Source organism: Hordeum vulgare, chromosome 5H, assembly GCF_904849725.1.
Source record: "Hordeum vulgare subsp. vulgare chromosome 5H, MorexV3_pseudomolecules_assembly, whole genome shotgun sequence".
NCBI lineage: Eukaryota > Viridiplantae > Streptophyta > Magnoliopsida > Poales > Poaceae > Hordeum > Hordeum vulgare.
The window spans coordinates 510,381,381-510,399,331 of record NC_058522.1 but is presented as its reverse complement, the minus strand read 5'-3'; the positions used below and the strand labels follow the sequence as shown (position 1 = coordinate 510,399,331).

The window sequence follows — 17,951 nt, the reverse complement described above, 5'->3', positions numbered from 1 at the left end:
AAAACATGTAATTACAGTCAGGATGATTATTCAATCAGATGACAAAATGTTTTCATTTTCAAAATAAAAATATTTTTTAGTAATTTTTTTTAAATATGAAACAAAATAATAACAATAACAATAATAATAATAATAATAATAATAATAATAATAACAATAACAAGAAAAATAAAAAATAAAGAACCTGAAACAAAAATAGGAAAAAGGAAAATAAACATGTAGAAAGAGGGGCACAAGAACACGACGACCAATACAATTTTCCTCCGCTACTTTACTCGGCCTAATCCTCTTTTGACTTTTAGGGAATCGGTAAGAATTGGCCGAAGCAGTTTGTTCCTGAACTGATCATGTTTGATAATTTCTTCTGACTAGCAGGTTTAGGTGCAACTAAGGCCCTGTTCGGAAACGTTCCGTTTCACAGCTCCGGGAGCGGAGCTGTAGTTTAAATTAAGGGAGCTGCAGTTTCTCAGCTTCACAGATTTCAAGAGTTGGTGGATTACCGAACAGGGCCTAAGTAGGTAGTTCTATATCTAACGGACAAATGCCAACAAATATTCGGACTCCTCCCGAGCCCATCAAAAGATACTTTGTTCGTCACGCTGATCCTATGAGAGCTTGCATCTCCACTAATAAAATCAAGAGAAGGCAGATCCAACTCTGCATCTAGACTGTCTAAATATTGATCAACATTCTGGATACCTCGTTTACGAAAACGGTTTTCGTTAGCGCTAAACTAATCGCACACCCCCACCTCGCCTCGTCAATCCGGGCAGCAACCTCTCGCTGTCTCTCCCCGCTCGGCCCGTCCCCGCTCGTCGTGCAGGAGGTCGCGCCGCGCCGCCCCGCAGGACTCCGCGCCTCCCCCCGCTCGCCTCACATCACCCCGCTCGCCAGCCCGCCGCGCCGCGCCGCTCCCCCCGCCGCTCGCCGCACTCGCCCCGCCGCTCGCCTCGCTCGCCTGCCGGGCCGCGCTCGCCCCGCCTCCCCCCGCTCGCGCCACAGGACGCCGCGCCGCCTCCCCCGCTCGCCCCGCCTGCCCCCGCTCGCGCCGCAGGACACCATCCGCCTGCCCCGCTCGCCACGTCCCTGTCCAGGAAGAAGCCCGCCGGCGCGAGTTACAGGTCCGTCCCAGATCCTGCCCCTCCTCCGCCTCGCTTCCCACAACAGTTCATCTTTACAGTTTGTATCTTTGTAGCCGCATGAATTACTCAAGTTGATTCGCTGAACTCACTCCTGTTGATGAACACCTGAACTCACTCAAGTTGATTCGCTGAAAGAAACCTAACTTGTTGGAACAGATACTGATTTCGGAATTGTAGCATTAGTTTACTTGTATCCCTTTACCACCTTGATCGAGTTACATTGCAGAATTGAGCTTCGGCTGTTCTGACCTTATTGTACTCTCATGTGATTTTTGCTTGTATGTTCACTGCATTTTCCCCTTCCTCTCTCGCCTGCCATTTGTCTCCTTGATGTCCCAGTCTCTACCGCGTCATCCCTGCCAACGAGCTCGGCCTCTGAGACAGCAGCCCCCTGTCCGCCGGTTTGTGAAACGAGAATGCCAGTTGTTCTTCAACACTAACACAGGTCCCTTTTTTTCCTAGAGATGAATGTTTCATTGAATGATAATTATAAATCTGTAATTTATTTGTTCTTTGGACTAATGCATTGCTAAAAAATATAACAACTGAAACTAACCACCAATTTCTTCTATTCTTTTATTCATATATATTTTATGCCCACATCATCGGAAACTAACCACTTAATATGTGGTCTGCTATCAGACCTGTACTTGTCCTTCAGATACACGGCACTCATTTTATTTCAAAAACCAAAATTTATTGATTGAGGACCGGCAGACCATCTTAGTTTGTATATGCTTTGAGCGTCCAAAATAATTTAGCCATATTTGAAACTGTACTTAATAGCTTCACCTGAATATTGCTCTCTTGTGTTATTGCAGGGAAGAGATATGAGATGCTCCACTTAGGAAGGACTATAGACGAGGTATTCTATGCTTTCCATCCACCTCCTATAGCAAAGGAACAACCAACCTGTCATGTGTCGCTCACTAACTAATAATAAACAGTAATCTGACGTTCGAAAGAAGCAACGGGATATCAAAGTAAAAGGATCATGTCTCCTCTTAAAAATCAGCTAAGTATTATAATTCTGGAGACCCATTCTTAACCTAACTAGAGGCCCTTCTGAACCTAACTGAACCTAACTGAGATTTTATCGCCTTTTCATTTTATTTTTTGAGTAATGTCCACCTATCATGACTTCTCTTTATATTCATATGCATTTCACCTTCAGATACTTGAATGACTACATCAACAAAACTGCACAAATGGTTGCATGCCAAATAACAAAAACAGTAATTGGTATGTGTTAAAACCACATGTACTGAAGGCTGTCGCCAAATTAGTACCTTTCACCGGAAACTACTTATCATAGTCCTTGTATGTCAATGACCAAAACCTTCAGCCCACATTTCACAGGAAAACTCAAGATAAAACCCTGATTGCAAGGGTAATAATGCTTACGACTATGAAAGCTTATTCTTCCTTTTTACAGTGAAAGACTAATAGTTGACCTCTTCTGCCACATAGATAGATGGCATGCTTAATTTCTATATGTCTAATTGCCTACAAAATGTAACAAGTATACTGTTGATTGTTGAAGAAAATAAAAATAACAAATATATACCTTAAATATATCAACACCTAGATCAGGGCTGTCAAACTGGACCTTGTTACAATCCCGCTCCATGATTACCACTTTACCATCAGCAAGTTCTCTGGTACTCGGGTGATGAACAATGACATGCTGGCCAACTGAAAAAGGGGTGCTGCACTTAGTAACCTATTTTCTGGACACAGCTTGCGGTTGAAAATATACTCTAAAGTTTTTTTAAATATATAAGAAAAAATGTCTGAATTATTCACACATTGATAAGTATAATAGTATTGCTGTTAAATAACTGTGGTACGTATAGCTGTATTTACGTGATATGTTGATGCGAACCACATCTTACTTGCTGCTGTTTCCGTCTCTGAAGTGTTGTCAGCTTATTGTCTTAACTGTTTTTTATATGGAAGCACGCGTGTTAGCATATGTTCCTGTCCCTAACCTGTTCCGGTCACAAATATTGATTTCAAATGTTCTTTTCAGTTTTGTTGAGAAGACAAAACATGTGAGATTGATGTTTTAAATCAGCGAGGGGACTTGTGTCTTCGTCATTGTTCGTAACGGTAATTCATATCTATCTTACGGTTACTTACCAATGCAGTACTCCTTCTTACACTGTATATAATCTTGTTCGTAAATAATTGAAGCTTCGTCAAGACAAATCATCACAAAGCATAAAGATAAAGATAATATTTTACCGTAGTTTCAGAAAGCTATAGATTAATTTTTTATTCATGGGTCGGATCCAATAAATACATGTTTCTTGTTACATTTTCATTCATGGGTCGGATCTAATAAATACTAATTTCTTGTTACAAAATTATATTTACAGATGGAGAATCATAATCCGGGAGCATATCCCGAAGCATCCTGTGAGAATCAACGGGATGAAATTAATAAGGGTGCTCTGAGTTGGTATGCACGAATGTCCTTAAGTTTGTCATAACGTGAGCTCTCCTACTCTGCTCACACTGCAATCTTCTGAAGCTCTCTTCTCTGGTTCTTGTTTGCTCTCTTGAGAGCTCCTCTCTCCTTAAGTTTGGTTGACCTGTGGCCTTGAATTCTGTCTTTTGAGGACCGAAGCATTCAACTTTCTGGCCAAACTTGATATTTTCCTGATTTACTGGTATTGTTAATTGCATAATCTGGTGAAGCAATTCTGGTTGTGTTTCACCTCTTGTGTTCTTCTGTTGATACTGAGCACAAGACACCCACTGCAGTGATGGCTCAAACTTGCCTGCCACCTGGCTTTCGTTTCCATCCAACAGATGTTGAGCTTGTTTCTTACTACTTGAAAAGGAAGATTATGGGGGAAGAAACTTTTTGTTGAAGCTATCTCAGAGGTTGAGCTGTACAAATTTGCTCCTTGGGACCTTCCTGATAAATCCTGTCTCCAGAGCAAAGATCTTGAGTGGTTCTTCTTTTGCCCCCGTGACAAAAAATATCCTAAAGGGTCTAGGACGAACCGTGCCACACCAAATGGTTATAGGAAAACAAGTGGAAAAGATAGAACAATTGAGCTGAACTCTCGCATTGTTGGGTTGAAGAAGACATTGATTTTTCATGAAGGCAAGGCACCCAAAGGCAACAGGACAGATTGGGTGATGTATGAATACAAAATGGAAGATGAAACTTTGGATGCTGCTGGTTTCTCAAAGGATGCTTATGTGCTCTGCAAGATATTTAAAAAGAGTGGGCTTGGCCCAAGGATTGGTGAGCAATATGGGGCTCCTTTTGATGAAAATGAATGGAAGAATTTGGATGTTGGAAGTTCTATCTTCTCTTTTGCACCCTCGTCCGGTGTAGAGGATCCACAAGTCGAAAGTTCTGCCTTGGCTACTCCAGTTATTCAGGAACCATTCACGCCTCAGCAGTCTGTTCAATTTTCTGAACATGTTAATATCTGTTCTAATGAGGACAATAATGCGCCTCCTGAAATTGATGGAATTTGGTTGGAAGAACTGGCAATGTTTTTGAATGATTCTCCCAACCATGACATAGCTTTGCCAGAGAATTCTGGTCTCCCTCCAATGTCTGAGCTTGAGGCTCAAGCTTTTGAGATGAATACTGCTGAGCTCTATGATCAATTAGCAGGACTTGCCCAGTCAGGGGATATGTCTAATGTAAACTTCCCTGCTGGCGACGTGGGTGTTACTGAAAACGATTTCCAGCAATCAAACTCTGGATTTGCTATGGATGATGATTATATAGAGCTGGATGATCTGTTTGCTCCTGGGGAAACCTTCTCTTATGATTTTTCTGGTGAAACCTTCTCCTATGATTTGACTGGTGGAACCTTCTCCTATGATTTGTCTGTGCCAAACAATCAGTTTTTGCAGTACCCATTGGATCAATCAACTAATGGCAGTCACTATGGTGATGGTGCTACTCAATCAACTTTTGAAGCAAGTGGATCGCTTCCACCAATGCCTAGCACTTTTGATGACATGCCTTCTGTTTCCAATAAGCCTGCAAACTCCAATTGCTTGAACCCAACCATGAAAGACCCATTCTCTTAGACAGCAACTTTTGAGGTATAAGTCTGTTATCTTTGGTCATTGCTCTTGGAAGTTGCTGCTGTTTCTGGTTTGGTTGTCCAATCATTGTCTGATGCGACTATTGATGGACCTTGGATGTTGGTCCGTGCTGTAAATGGCCCAACAATGGTGTTTCCATCATGGCATGGCTGCTGCTCTTTTAAAGAAGCCGGAACTTGGTTGTGTCTCAATCACGAGCACAATACTGGACAAGCGACCGAGCTGTTGAGTAAATAGGCAATTTTCCGAGTATATTAATCCACGAGACAATAACTAGCATGGCAATGACTAGACTAATGATATACTGATCTTGAACTAACCTAGCATATACTACGCATATAGTGGATACATCTATGCAGACAAGTAGTACTGCTAGGATAAATACGAACATGAGGATAAACAAGTCATACCCTCCAATCGGCCAGTTGGCCGTAGCAGCAGCGGCGGCGGCGGCAGTATCCTCTGCCGTCTTCTTCTCGGCTTCCTCGCGGAGACGGTCAGCTTCGCTTGGTGAAGACATGGCGATGACGAGGGCGACGTGGACGTAGACGAAGCAGACGGACGGAGGCGAGCAGTCGCGTGATCGCTCCCCAAAAACCTAATCGCCCCTCTCCCGTACAGGAACCGGAGAGGCGAGGTTTCGGAGGCCTGCTCTCCCATCGACCGTGTACGCGGTAAACGGGACGGAGTCGCCGGCGGCAGCAGCAGTCAAGGAACGAACGCGTGAGGCAGATGTGATCTGATTCTCGTGACGGCTAGGGTAGGCGATCGCGTGCTTATAAGGGCGGCTGGGTGGAGAGACGTGGGCCAAGCCCACGTCCGAGTCGGTAACAGCCACGATCCGACGTCTCGGATCGTGCCTTGTCCGTTCCTGACCGGCAAAAATAAGCGCGTAGGTATGAGCTCGGCTCGACTCATTCCCGCGGCGCGGCGCGGCGCGGCGGGCGGAGGAGGAGTGCGCGAGGGCACCTTCTCTTCTCACTCTCCAATAGCATGTGGAAGAGAGACCCTTATAAAGGGGTCCAAACTCTCCTCCACTAGCGGGGTGGGACTAAACTCCCACCACCTTGTCATGCCACCACCTACATGGGCCCTTGGAGATTTTTCTGAAATTCTCTAGTGGGCCTAAAGCCCACCTCCAAATTTCAACAATCCCCCACCAGATCTCAAGGGCACATCGTGTTCCCTCGTTCCAATCATTGTTTTAATATACCAGCATTTCAGTGAAGACCTATTAAGGTTGAGCTTCACCTAGAACAAGTAGCTACACCCCTTTACAACTGAACAATGGACTATGCCTTGAATTGTCAGTTTGGCGTAAAGGAGCTTCACCACAAGTCTTACTAGTACTAGACTGCCGAAGGTGACCCCTCGGGTGGAGCATATTAGTCACACTCCTGGCCTATTCATGAGTTTACTAGAGATCACCCAAATCTCATAGACTGTGACCAGCAGTCAAGCTCATATAGGTGTGTTCCTCCAAAGATCGCTCTGTAGGACAACATCTTGCTTACATATAAGCTTTAGAACACATTAAGACAATAATCATCCTACCATACAGTATCCGAGAGTATTGCATCTCCAACGGAGTGGGTTAGTAAAGTTACTCTCCTCAGTTCACCACTGGCTTGTTTTCCCAGGTCCTACTTCACGGGATCTCCGATCATATAGGTTGGGTTACTACCATGGCAACTCATGTGGGTCTCATACCCATCTCCCTCGATGCACTATCTATCACAACACGTGATAGCTCTTTAGTAAAGGGATCTGCCAGTTTCTTAGCCGTTTGGATATAATCCAACGCTATCACTCCGGAGTTTCTCAAACGTCTGACAGACTTCAATCTCATTCTTATATGTTTGCTGGACTTCATATTGTCCTTTGAACTCTTCATTTAACAATAACCGTCTGATTATCGCAGTTCATAAGGATAGCAGGAACCGGCTTCTCAACCACAGGTAAGTCCATCAAAAGATCTCGAAGAAATTCTGCTTCGACACCAGATGTGTCTAATGCTATTAATTCTGCTTCCATTGTCGATCTTGTTAAGATCGTTTGCTTGCAAGACTTCCAGGAAACAGCACCACCCCCAAGAGTAAACATATACCCAGTGGTGGCCTTCATCTCATCAGCATCAGAGATCCAATTTGCATCACTATACCCTTCAAGTACCGATGGGAATCCCGTATAGTGAAGCCCGTGGTTGACAGTACCTTTCAAGTAGCGCATAATTCTTTCAACAACACGCCAATGAACATCGCCCGGGTTTGCAACAAACCGACTAAGTTTGCTCACAGCAAACGCGATGTCAGGCCTCGTTGCGCTAGCTAGGTACATAAGTGAACCGATAATTTGAGAGAATCTCAATTGATCTATAGCTGTGCCTTTAAACTTTCGAAAAAGCACACTAGGATCATAAGGTGTTTGAGAAATTTTGCAGTCTGAATATCCAAAGCGACTCAAAATCTTCTCAACATAGCGGGATTGCAGAAGTGTAATCCCACCCTCATCATCTCTCAACAGCTTGATGTTCAAGATAGCATCAGCCACCCCAAGGTCCTTCATCTCAAAGTTTTGAGACAGAAAAGACTTAACCTCCTCAATTACTTTGAGGTTGGTTCCAAATATCAGTATGTCATCAACATACAAGCACAATATAACTCCTTCACCCCCACCATGGCGATAGTATACACATTTGTCAGCTTCATTAACAACGAAGCCAACAGATGTCAGAGTTGTATTAAACTTCTCATGCCATTGCTTAGGTGCTTGTCTCAGACCATATAAAGATTTCAGCAACTTACACACCTTTCCTTCCTGACCTTCTATCACAAAGCCATCTGGCTGTTGCATATAGATTTCCTCATTTAACTCTCCATTCAGGAAAGCCGTCTTAACATCCATTTGATGAACGAGAAGACCATGAGAGGCCGCCAATGAGAGTAGTACTCGAATGGTGGTCAGTCTAGCCACAAGTGAATAAGTATCGAAGAAATCTTCTTCTTCTTTCTGGGCATAGCCCTTGGCCACAAGCCTAGCCTTGTACTTTTCAATCGTACCATCGGGCCTAAGCTTCTTTTTGAACACCCACTTGCATCCCAATGGTTTGCAACCATAGGGACGATCAGTGATTTCCCATGTCCCGTTAGCCATGATGGAATCCATCTCGCTACGGACCGCAGCTTTCCAGTAATCAGCATCTGGAGAAGCATACGCTTCTGAAATAGAAGTGGGATTATCATCCACGAGGTATACGAGGAAATCATCACCAAAGGTCTTTGCAGTCCTTTGTCTCTTGCCCCTACCACAGGCTTCCTCGTCATCCTCCTCAGGATTTTCATCATGTGTTTGTTCATAGTATTCCATAGGTAAACTTATCCGGTTTCAGTGCAGCAGCAAAACCATTACTCGAAAAATTCCTACAGACATTAGGTTTTTGGATTGTTGAGTAAATAGGCAATTTTCCGAGTATATTAATCCACGAGACAATAACTAGCATGGCAATGACTAGACTAATGATATACTGATCTTGAACTAACCTAGCACATACTACGCATATAGTGGATACATCTATGCAGACAAGTAGTACTGCTAGGATAAATACGAACATGAGGATAAACGAGTCATACCCTCCAATCGGCCAGTTGGCCGTAGCAGCAGCGGCGGCGGCGGCAGTATCCTCTGCCGTCTTCTTCTCGGCTTCCTCACGGAGACGGTTAGCTTCGCTTGGTGAAGACATGGCGATGACGTGGGCGACGTGGACGTAGACGAAGCAGACGGACGGAGGCGAGCAGTCGCGTGATCGCTCCCCAAAAACCTAATCGCCCCTCTCCTGTACAGGAACCGGAGAGGCGAGGTTTCGGAGGCCTGCTCTCCCATCGACCGTGTACGCGGTAAACGGGACGGAGTCGCCGGCGGCAGCAGCAGTCAAGGAACGAACGCGTGAGGCAGATGTGATCTGATTCTCGTGACGGCTAGGGTAGGCGATCGCGTGCTTATAAGGGCGGCTGGGTGGAGAGACGTGGGCCAAGCCCACGTCCGAGTCGGTAACAGCCACGATCCGACGTCTCGGATAGTGCCTTGTCCGTTACGTATTCTCCGTTCCTGACCGGCAAAAATAAGCGCGTAGGTATGAGATCGGCTCATTCCCGCAACCCGCGGCGCGGCGCGTCGTGACGAGGCGAGGCGGGCGGCGGAGGAGGAGTGCGCGAGGGCACCTTCTCTTCTCACTCTCCAATAGCATGTGGAAGAGAGACCCTTATAAAGGGGTCCAAACTCTCCTCCACTAGCGGGGTGGGACTAAACTCCCACCACCTTGTCATGCCACCACCTACATGGGCCCTTGGAGATTTTTCTGAAATTCTCTAATGGGCCTAAAGCCCACCTCCAAATTTCAACACGAGCTTACTGCTTTTCTGTGGAGAAACTGTTTTCTGCTGGTTTGGAAGATGTCTTATCTGGATGGATATGCTGCCGTCCACAGTAGATCTTTCTGTAATAAAATGGTATTAGAGCTTAGGTTATTTTTTTCGGGCACCGCAACTCGCCCTCCCGATTGATCCCCGCGGGCCTCCCCGCTCGCGCGTAGCGGCGGGTTCTTGGGATTCGACGCCGAATCGGCGCCCGTCTATTCCTGGCGCCGGATGTAGTTGGCGATTTGCTCTGTTCTGCTTCCCTTGGCGGCTTAGGGTGGGCTGCTGGTTAGGGTTTGCAAGCTGATGTCAGGCGTTGAAAGGGTCCGGGACCTGTTCCCTTCCTGGTTGGTTCAAGATTATATTTTTGTGCTCAGCAAAGCGAACAAACCCATCGGTTCTTGGCATTTGCTTAGTTTTCCTCTCGATCTATTACCAGCTTCTTGTAATGGCTTATATACATGCTTAAAATATGCATATTCTGGGTAATTTATTCTATGGGGCTTCATGAGTATACTACTCTTCAGGTGAAGTGGAGCAATAATGGTGTATTTTTGTTGCCTCTCTGTAGCCTTCGCAACATTCTCAGAAGGAGAAGCGGTGGGTGTTGTGTGAAACTTTGCTTTAGAACCTCTCCCTCTCTCTTTTCATAACCCTTACCAGAACATATGGCTTATTGTTCTATAAACTATGGAGTCGAAACTGTGTGTATCTTCAATTCTGAGCCATTTATGATTTTATTGTATGTTGCAGTTATGCAAACAGGGCCAACTACTGTTGCGTCAGGGTCTGCTTATGCAGAATTTGGGAAGACAAAGGTCATTGTGTCAGTGTAAGTTTAACATCATTTATATTTTTCTTATTGTATGTATGTTGTATGGTTTTGATCGCAAGTGTGAAAGAAATGTCTTATATTTTATTCTAGAAAAAATATGTCTTCTGTTACTTCAGTTTTCTATTTCAACATAAATTTACAGTATGCCAAATTCATCCTTGGAAGTTATTCCAGATTTGACAATTTAAGTAGTTATCTGATTGTTGATGGAATCAAATATCACCAAGTTATGGTCAGCTGATATTTATTTACAAGTTCTTTGTTTCGACTCGAAAATGCTTATACTTTGTTAAGGTACTAAGAACATTTCATGTTCATCTTGAATCCATGTATTTCCTATCATTCTGAGTGTGCAAAGACATGCGAGTATTTTATGATCTTGTGCTCTTATCAGTTATCACTGCGGAGTTTTGACTACATGGCTAAATCTTTCTCAATGGGTAAAATCTTAAATTCACAAAGATATCTTGAACTTTGTAGTTCTTCAACTTCAACATGTGCTTCCTAGATTTGCAGTGAATTCAATGTATTAGATTGTACAGTTTTGTTGGACCTATCTTATTGATTGATTGCTCAGTAATGCTTATTTATTTATCATGTTTGCAGGTTTGGCCCAAGGGAGAGCAAGAAAGCAATGTTGTACAGTGACACTGGTAGGCTCAATTGCAGTGTGAGCTATATAACATTTGCCACTGGTATACGTGGACAGGTATGCTGTTTAATTAGCTGTCATCGATTTTATTTGGAGAATATTCTTAGTCAATCACATATATTCGAAAATAAAGATTGATAGCATGCATCTTCATTTCAGGGGTTGGAAAACAAAGAGTACTCTGGAATGCTTCACAAAGCCCTGGAAGGCGCAGTAATGCAATCATTCTTAACTCTATTTTGGCTAGCAAATAAGGCCTGGGAAAGCACTTGGGAGGGGCAAGTTTGGCCATGTCTTCTTGGCCAGAGAGAAGAGGGTAACTACTCTAGCTAATCTCAAATAATGCAGTATCATAATCTGACTGAAGGAATTTATGTTTCGACGAGCTGATTAGATAACAAGTATAGCTAATGTTTAATAATTAGAGCTCAGATCTATTTCTTCTGCTACCAAATATAGCATTGAATGGCACAGTCATCTGCACTTCATATGTTCTGACTTCAGAAGCTTATTGTATCTACCATCTGTTTTCCCTACTTTTGATTTGTGTTTGTAATAAATGTCTAGCTACTTTGCAGAAATTTTGATGCCATGCATAGTAACTTATAAGTTTCATGAACACTTTTCATTCAGAGTAGTACAATTTGGTTATATGGTGTTATACTTATATACACTCAAGATGGCAGGAGTCTTAGCAATCAACGAAATCTTACACTATTTTCTTTCCATGGAAACAGAGTAGTCACATTGCTCTGAAAGTTCTTTTCAAGAGCCAACTGAAGCAATCCCAGGTGGAGCATCAGCTGCGGCGCCAAAACACAAGAAGCATTCCCGCTGTCGCCACCATGGCGTCCGCCTCCGCCGCCGCCCAAGCTGTCTCCTTCCAGCCCGGCCGGCGCTGCCACGTACAACATACACATTATAAATTATAATTATATTTCACACAAATATTTTTAACTCTAAGTTTGTTTCTCCGTGGCAACGCACGTGCATGACTTGGTGACACCCAATTTGTTATGCACAGATTTGGTATGGCCTTCTTGCACAGGACCAAACCTAGCTCCGTTGGCAAGGTGGTGTTCAAATCGGAGATTCAAGTTTGCCTCTCCATGTGCTTTATTGAGGTGGAGCAAATCTCTTGGTGACACCCAATTTGTTGTTGGTGCGATGCGGGAGGTAGAGTTCCGCGTGGCACTGAAGAAAGATACCAACATGTCCAAAAATCAAAGGCGATGCAAGGGGTATAAAGAGGAGTGCCACATAGGAAACGAACCATGGTGGGAGGGACACTTCCGAGGCAATGAGATGCCGACGTGAAAACATCTAGCTACAGAGAAGGGCGTTTGCTAAACAGAAATTCCTTTTAAATTGTTATAAATTTCAGTTTAGACCAAATGTTATAAAAACCTGACATGTTATTGTGGCAACCATTGTGATAGACAAATCAATTTGGATAATCAAAACATTGAACTTATGATTACACGTGCGTGCAGTTACTAGTGATGACAAGGATACGAGACTGTGGGCCTCTAGAAAACAGTCGGTCGAAGCACAAGGACTCCACCGCAGACCCCTCCCTTCCCTCCCGTTCTGCGACCCGCGCCGCCCCCACAACGACCGGGCCGTGCCCCTGCCTCCCGCCTCGTCGCCCCCTGTGTCGCGCCGGCCCTTGGTCGGGCGGCCCCGATGGCGGCGGACCTTCGCCCCCCTTTCTGGCTTGGATGGCGCGGGGCAGCCCAGTTCAGGTGATGCTCCTCGGCGACAGCGGCCCGACGCGGCGATGGGGCTTCCTCTTGGTATGACGTGGGTGGTTTTGGTGGCGGAGGTGTTGTCGTTGGTGGTTGGGAGACGGTGGTGGTGCTCCGGCCCTGCAGGTCTAGATATGGCCCCCTCAGGCCTGATCTGGGTCAGGTCAGGCCTGCCTCGTTGTCTTTGGTTGGCCTGCGACACGGTTCGCGGCGGGAATGAGAGCGTTGACGTCGCACCGCTGTAGCGTGGCGATGGAGCTTCACGGGGTTGTCCATGCCCGTCTGAGCTTTTGCGCTGCTCATGAGGGTAACGGCAATGGCGGCCTATGTACAAGAGCATGGCGACGGGGACTTTACGATCCCCGGGACTCGGCCTGGCCTGTTTGGCTTGGTGTGTTCCTACTGTTGTGTCCGGTCGGCACCCGTCGATGGCAGTGGAGGACATCCTCCGGGTGGCTGCGCTCTTGACGCCCTCCGGTTCCAATGACTCGGTGTGCTCTCATCGTCGTGTCCAGATGACGACCATGTTAGACGGTGGAGGTGGTTCCCTCGTGGTTAAGATAGTTGAAAAAACTAAACCATATATTTAATTTCATCAAATTTTAAAATAGTTCATTGATTCTAGAAAAAGTGTATCAATTTTGAAAATAAGCTCATCGATTTTGAAACAAATTCCATTCATTTTTAAAAATAGTTTACAATAAAAACAGTTCATCGGTTTTAAAAAAATTGATTGGTTTGAAAAAAATAGTTCATCGCTTTCGAAAAAACTTCATTGATTTCAGAAAAAGTTCATCGAATTTGACAAAAAAAGTTCATTGAGATTGAAAAGTAGTTCATCGATTTTGAAAAACAATCCATTCATTTTTTTTAAAGTTCAAAATAAAAACAAATCATCGATTTAAAAAAATGTTCATCAATTTTAAGTAATAGTTCATCGCTTTGATTTAAAAAAAATGAAAATAGTTCACATTTTTGAAGCGAATTCATCGAACCATGAAGAAAGAAGAAAAAAGAATAAAGAATAAACATAAACAAAACAAAAAAAGGGAAAAGGAAGAAAAGAAGACGGAGAGAAATAGTAAGAAAAGATGAAAAAAGAGGTCAGTTTACATATCGGGCAAGATGGAGTGGTGGTTAGCGCAGCGCAGTTCATATGAGGCATCACTATTTTGATCTGCCGCGGGCGTGCCTTTTTGCGCTTTTAAGAAACCCAAGATGGGCCGACCCATCACTCCCCCGCTTCAGGCGCCCGTTAGCAGAATTTATTTTAACAGACGCCTGTCGCGCCAAATAAGAAACGCACCCCTCTTAATTTCAGCCGGGGTGGACCCCTCACTTAGATTTCTACACAATCAGAAATCCCAACCAAGCCTGTCTGTTGATTCCGCGGTGTGTTGTTCGTGTGTATAGCGTTGCATACCACAATCACAAGTGATAGGTAGTCTGGGAAAGTTATAACCGGTCATAATGAAGAGTATCATATACTAGTATCATGCATATGATACCAGTATATGATAGTACATCCGTAATGTATAATATTATATGTTATTATTATAGGATAGTTCATTTATTATGATGCATAGTAGCATAACATTTAATATGATATGGTATCATGATATGATGCTTAACCCTTTTTTTTTATTTAATTCTATGTTATCTCATTAAAATTGTCTAATTGACATGCATGATACTACTTATATACTCTCATTACGGGCAACCTAATCAATGCTTCAGACGCCCTATAGCTAATGTCGATCACAAGGTGGGCCACAGTCAATTTGTGGCGCTGGCTCACCCGCCCCGCTAGCTTCCTCCCTTGTGCGTATTTTTCCTCGTCTTTTGATTTTTTTGGGGGAAAGGTGAAACGAGAAAATGCTAGTGGATTTAAGAAAGGTTAACAATTTTTTTGAAAAGTTCACGATTTTTAAAAATGTTCATGGGTTTGAAAAAAGTTCTTGAATTTGAAAAGGTTCATGAAATTTCAAAAATATACACCTTCAAAAAACTTTAATTATTAGAAAAGTTGGTCATGCTTTTAAAAACTATAAACTATAAAGAAAAAAAACCACATAGATCCGGGCGAAAGCCTAGACGTCATTGACGTGACGTCTGTGGACGTCGTTTTTCCTCCTCGGGGGGTCGTCGTGGAGCTTCTCCTTGCCCACCACCTTTGGACCATGGCCTTTGGACGAAAGCCTTAGACTCCGTTGAGTCGGGTGACGACGACGTTCTCCTACGCCGCTATCCTCTTGGGGCGTCGCCTTCAAGGTCATCGATCCCCTTTGCGCTTTCCCGGAGCTCGACAGGCGCGACGTCGCAATCGGCAGGTGCCTTGTTGGCGATGTGCATGATGTGCGCGGCTTCTTGTGTGGCAACAGTGGCGGCTTCGAGCAGAGTTGGTTTGCAACTGAGCTTTGGTAGCCGGTCTCATTCGGCGTGTTCGAGGGGTTGTCGTGCCTCATTTGTCGTTCTGGAGTGAGAGCTGCTGAGGTGGGTCCTTGCGACGACGATGACGCAAGATTGGTGATTGCTTACGGCGCTGGCTTGGTGCAGGCCCAGTGTTTTTTCTCCTACAATGTTCGTCTTCAAAGTCGAAGCTTCCTAGTCGCCATCACGTGTGGTTGACCGTTCGGCTATCGCTGACACATGCCTCGACGCTAGTTTGCGGTGAGGGCTTCATGGTGGTCCTTGATGGTCGAGTCAGAGCTGCTTGCTCGCGAGGAGTGATGACGATGCATCAGATGGCAACCTCGGCGGTGCTTCTCTTCTTGACAGCGTGTGTGCATTTTTGTGTGGGCGTCCAGGTCGTTCAGAATGCCTTGTTTCTACACTCGTGTTGTAACGTTTTTTGCCCTTTTTTTTTTTTGCAAATTGACGAGGCAACTCTTTTCTTCTTTTTTCAAGAAATCAAGATCATCAGAGGCCGAGTTTCGAAAAAAAAACTACTTGTTATGTTAGACCTATGTTTAGAAACCTGTTTTTATCTGGATGTAGTATATGTGAAATACGAAGGGGATATTTCCCTTAAAAATATAGATGATAGTTGTAGTCATGAGCTGGAATGGAGCCAGCAGAGAGCCAGCAGAATAAATTCCAGAATGGAGAATATGCTTAGAATATATAGGTAACAGGGGAAATCTGAGCATAAACATTTACACTCGTCTCCTACCTTTGAGGTTTAACCACCCTAGGGCGAGATGGACGAAGAGGGTGACCAACATCTTATCCCTGCACTCAGTTGTCGATCACTAGATTTCAGGTTAATGATCTGGGGCTATATATTAGCTTGATGTATGCATGTATGCGAACTGGATCTGTCAATTGTTTGCTCTCCCCAAGAACTAGCTAGGTTATCTAGGTTGCGGATCGATCTAGCAGGTACTGTTACATGTTTGACTTCACTGCTCTTTATCAAATATGGTGTTAGAACCTGGTAGCAACAAAGGTCATGTGCCACTGGTTGTCTGGTTCTACTTCCATCAAGTGTGCGTGCAATGAAGTTTTCTTTTTCGAGTTTTTGGCGGTCTGAAATCCACGGTTTATCCTGTTGTTATATATACACTGAGGCTAGTCAAAATCCACGGTCTTGGTGATCCTTGTCATAATCTTGAGCAGTAGTGATGGATTCCAGTATTCCGCCTCCCTCCCCCCCCCCCCCCCCCCCCCAATAAAAAGATGGGTCCAAGTATCTTCAACGCGGAAACTACTCCGCAAGTTCATCATTCCGCCCGGATGCACTAGGTTGGATATCATCCAACTGAATGCAGCTTGTTGGTGTCAAACCAGCGAGATCAACCGAGATCGAACGAGAACGAACGAGAGAGAGAGGTTTTTGCGTCGCCAGACCTTGCGACTTTTCTGTTATTTCCTAACCCCTGTATATCTCACGATTACAGAGTCCCCTAACTAACCTGCTAACTAACTCCCGGCTGGCTCGCTCACGATCCGCACGTCGCTGCGCCATCCCACAGCTGCGAGTCATGCGCTAATCCAACCGGGAGAACAGATCAAAGCAAAACGGAAACGAACCGGGACGTGCGCGAGCACTCCCTGAACCTGTCTACGGGCGGCAGCTGACAGAACCAGACTGCGCGCCTTATTACAACAGAAAACGAACGTGGTCTAACCCGGTGATGAGCTTAGTCAGGTCCTACATTTCACCCTCTTAAGCTCAGCACCCAGCATCTATCTCGAGCATCTGAAGTTTTTTCCTCATCTCGATGAAGTTCACCCTCCCCAGCGACTTCGTCAGAGTGTCGGCGAGCTGTTCTTGAGAACGGACATGGCTGATCTCCACCTGACCAGTATCCACACAATCCCGAATGAAGTGAAACCTGATGTCAATATGCTTGCTGCGATCATGGTACACGGGGTTCTTGCTGAGAGCAATGACGGCCTGGTTGTCTAAGAGGAGTGTGAACTTGTCTGTCGGCTTGCCCAACAAGTCACCAACCAATCGAGACAGCCACAGCCCTTGGCATGTCGCTGCTGCTGCCGCAACATATTCCGCTTCACAGGAGGACAGGGCCACGGTCTTTTGCTTCTGGGAGCACCAAGTAACCGGATTTTCACCGATGAAGAAAACTTGCCCGGAGGTGCTATTTCGATCTCCTGTGTCACCTGCATGGTCACTGTCGCTATACCCCAGCAAAGCTACTTCCCCATTGCCGGGCTTGTAGCAACACCCATAGTCCAAAGTCCCTTTGATGTACCTTAAAATCTGCTTCACTGCCGCCCAATGGTGCGAGCTGGGCTTCTCCATGAATCTGCTTGCAATGCCGACAGCATGGGCAATGTCCGGGCGAGTGTTGACAAGATATCGCAGGCTACCAATGACGCTGCGATACATGGTGGGATCAACAGGCTCGCCTCCATCTTCCTTGTTCAGCTTCAAGCGACACTCCATGGGAGTTGCAGAGCTGTAGCAATTGCTCATACCGGCAGCTTCCAGTATCTTGGCGGCGTAGCTTCTCTGGTGCAGCGTGATCATCCCCTTTCCTTGTGACACTTCAATCCCCAGATAGTAACTCAGCAAGCCAAGATTGCTCATTTTGAACAGCCGCTGCATTTGAT

At 45.0% G+C, this 17,951-nt stretch overlaps 1 protein-coding gene and 1 long non-coding RNA gene across 2 annotated transcripts; both read left to right on the top strand.

Annotated features, from left to right (window-relative positions):
• The first annotated feature begins 1,481 nt into the window (after positions 1-1,481).
• On the top strand, positions 1,482-5,480 carry LOC123451855 (NAC domain-containing protein 17-like). The gene is given in 5 exon segments (XM_045128398.1): positions 1,482-1,587; positions 1,964-2,007; positions 3,175-3,254; positions 3,524-4,000; positions 4,002-5,480. Coding segments are annotated over 2 exon segments (1,296 nt in total). The 5' UTR covers positions 1,482-1,587; positions 1,964-2,007; positions 3,175-3,254; positions 3,524-3,913; the 3' UTR covers positions 5,211-5,480.
• Positions 5,481-11,864: 6,384 nt separating this feature from the next.
• LOC123451856 lies at positions 11,865-12,607 on the top strand. Its single transcript, XR_006632505.1, has 2 exons — positions 11,865-12,032; positions 12,152-12,607. It is a non-coding gene; the product is annotated as an uncharacterized LOC123451856 (long non-coding RNA).
• Positions 12,608-17,951: the final 5,344 nt, after the last annotated feature.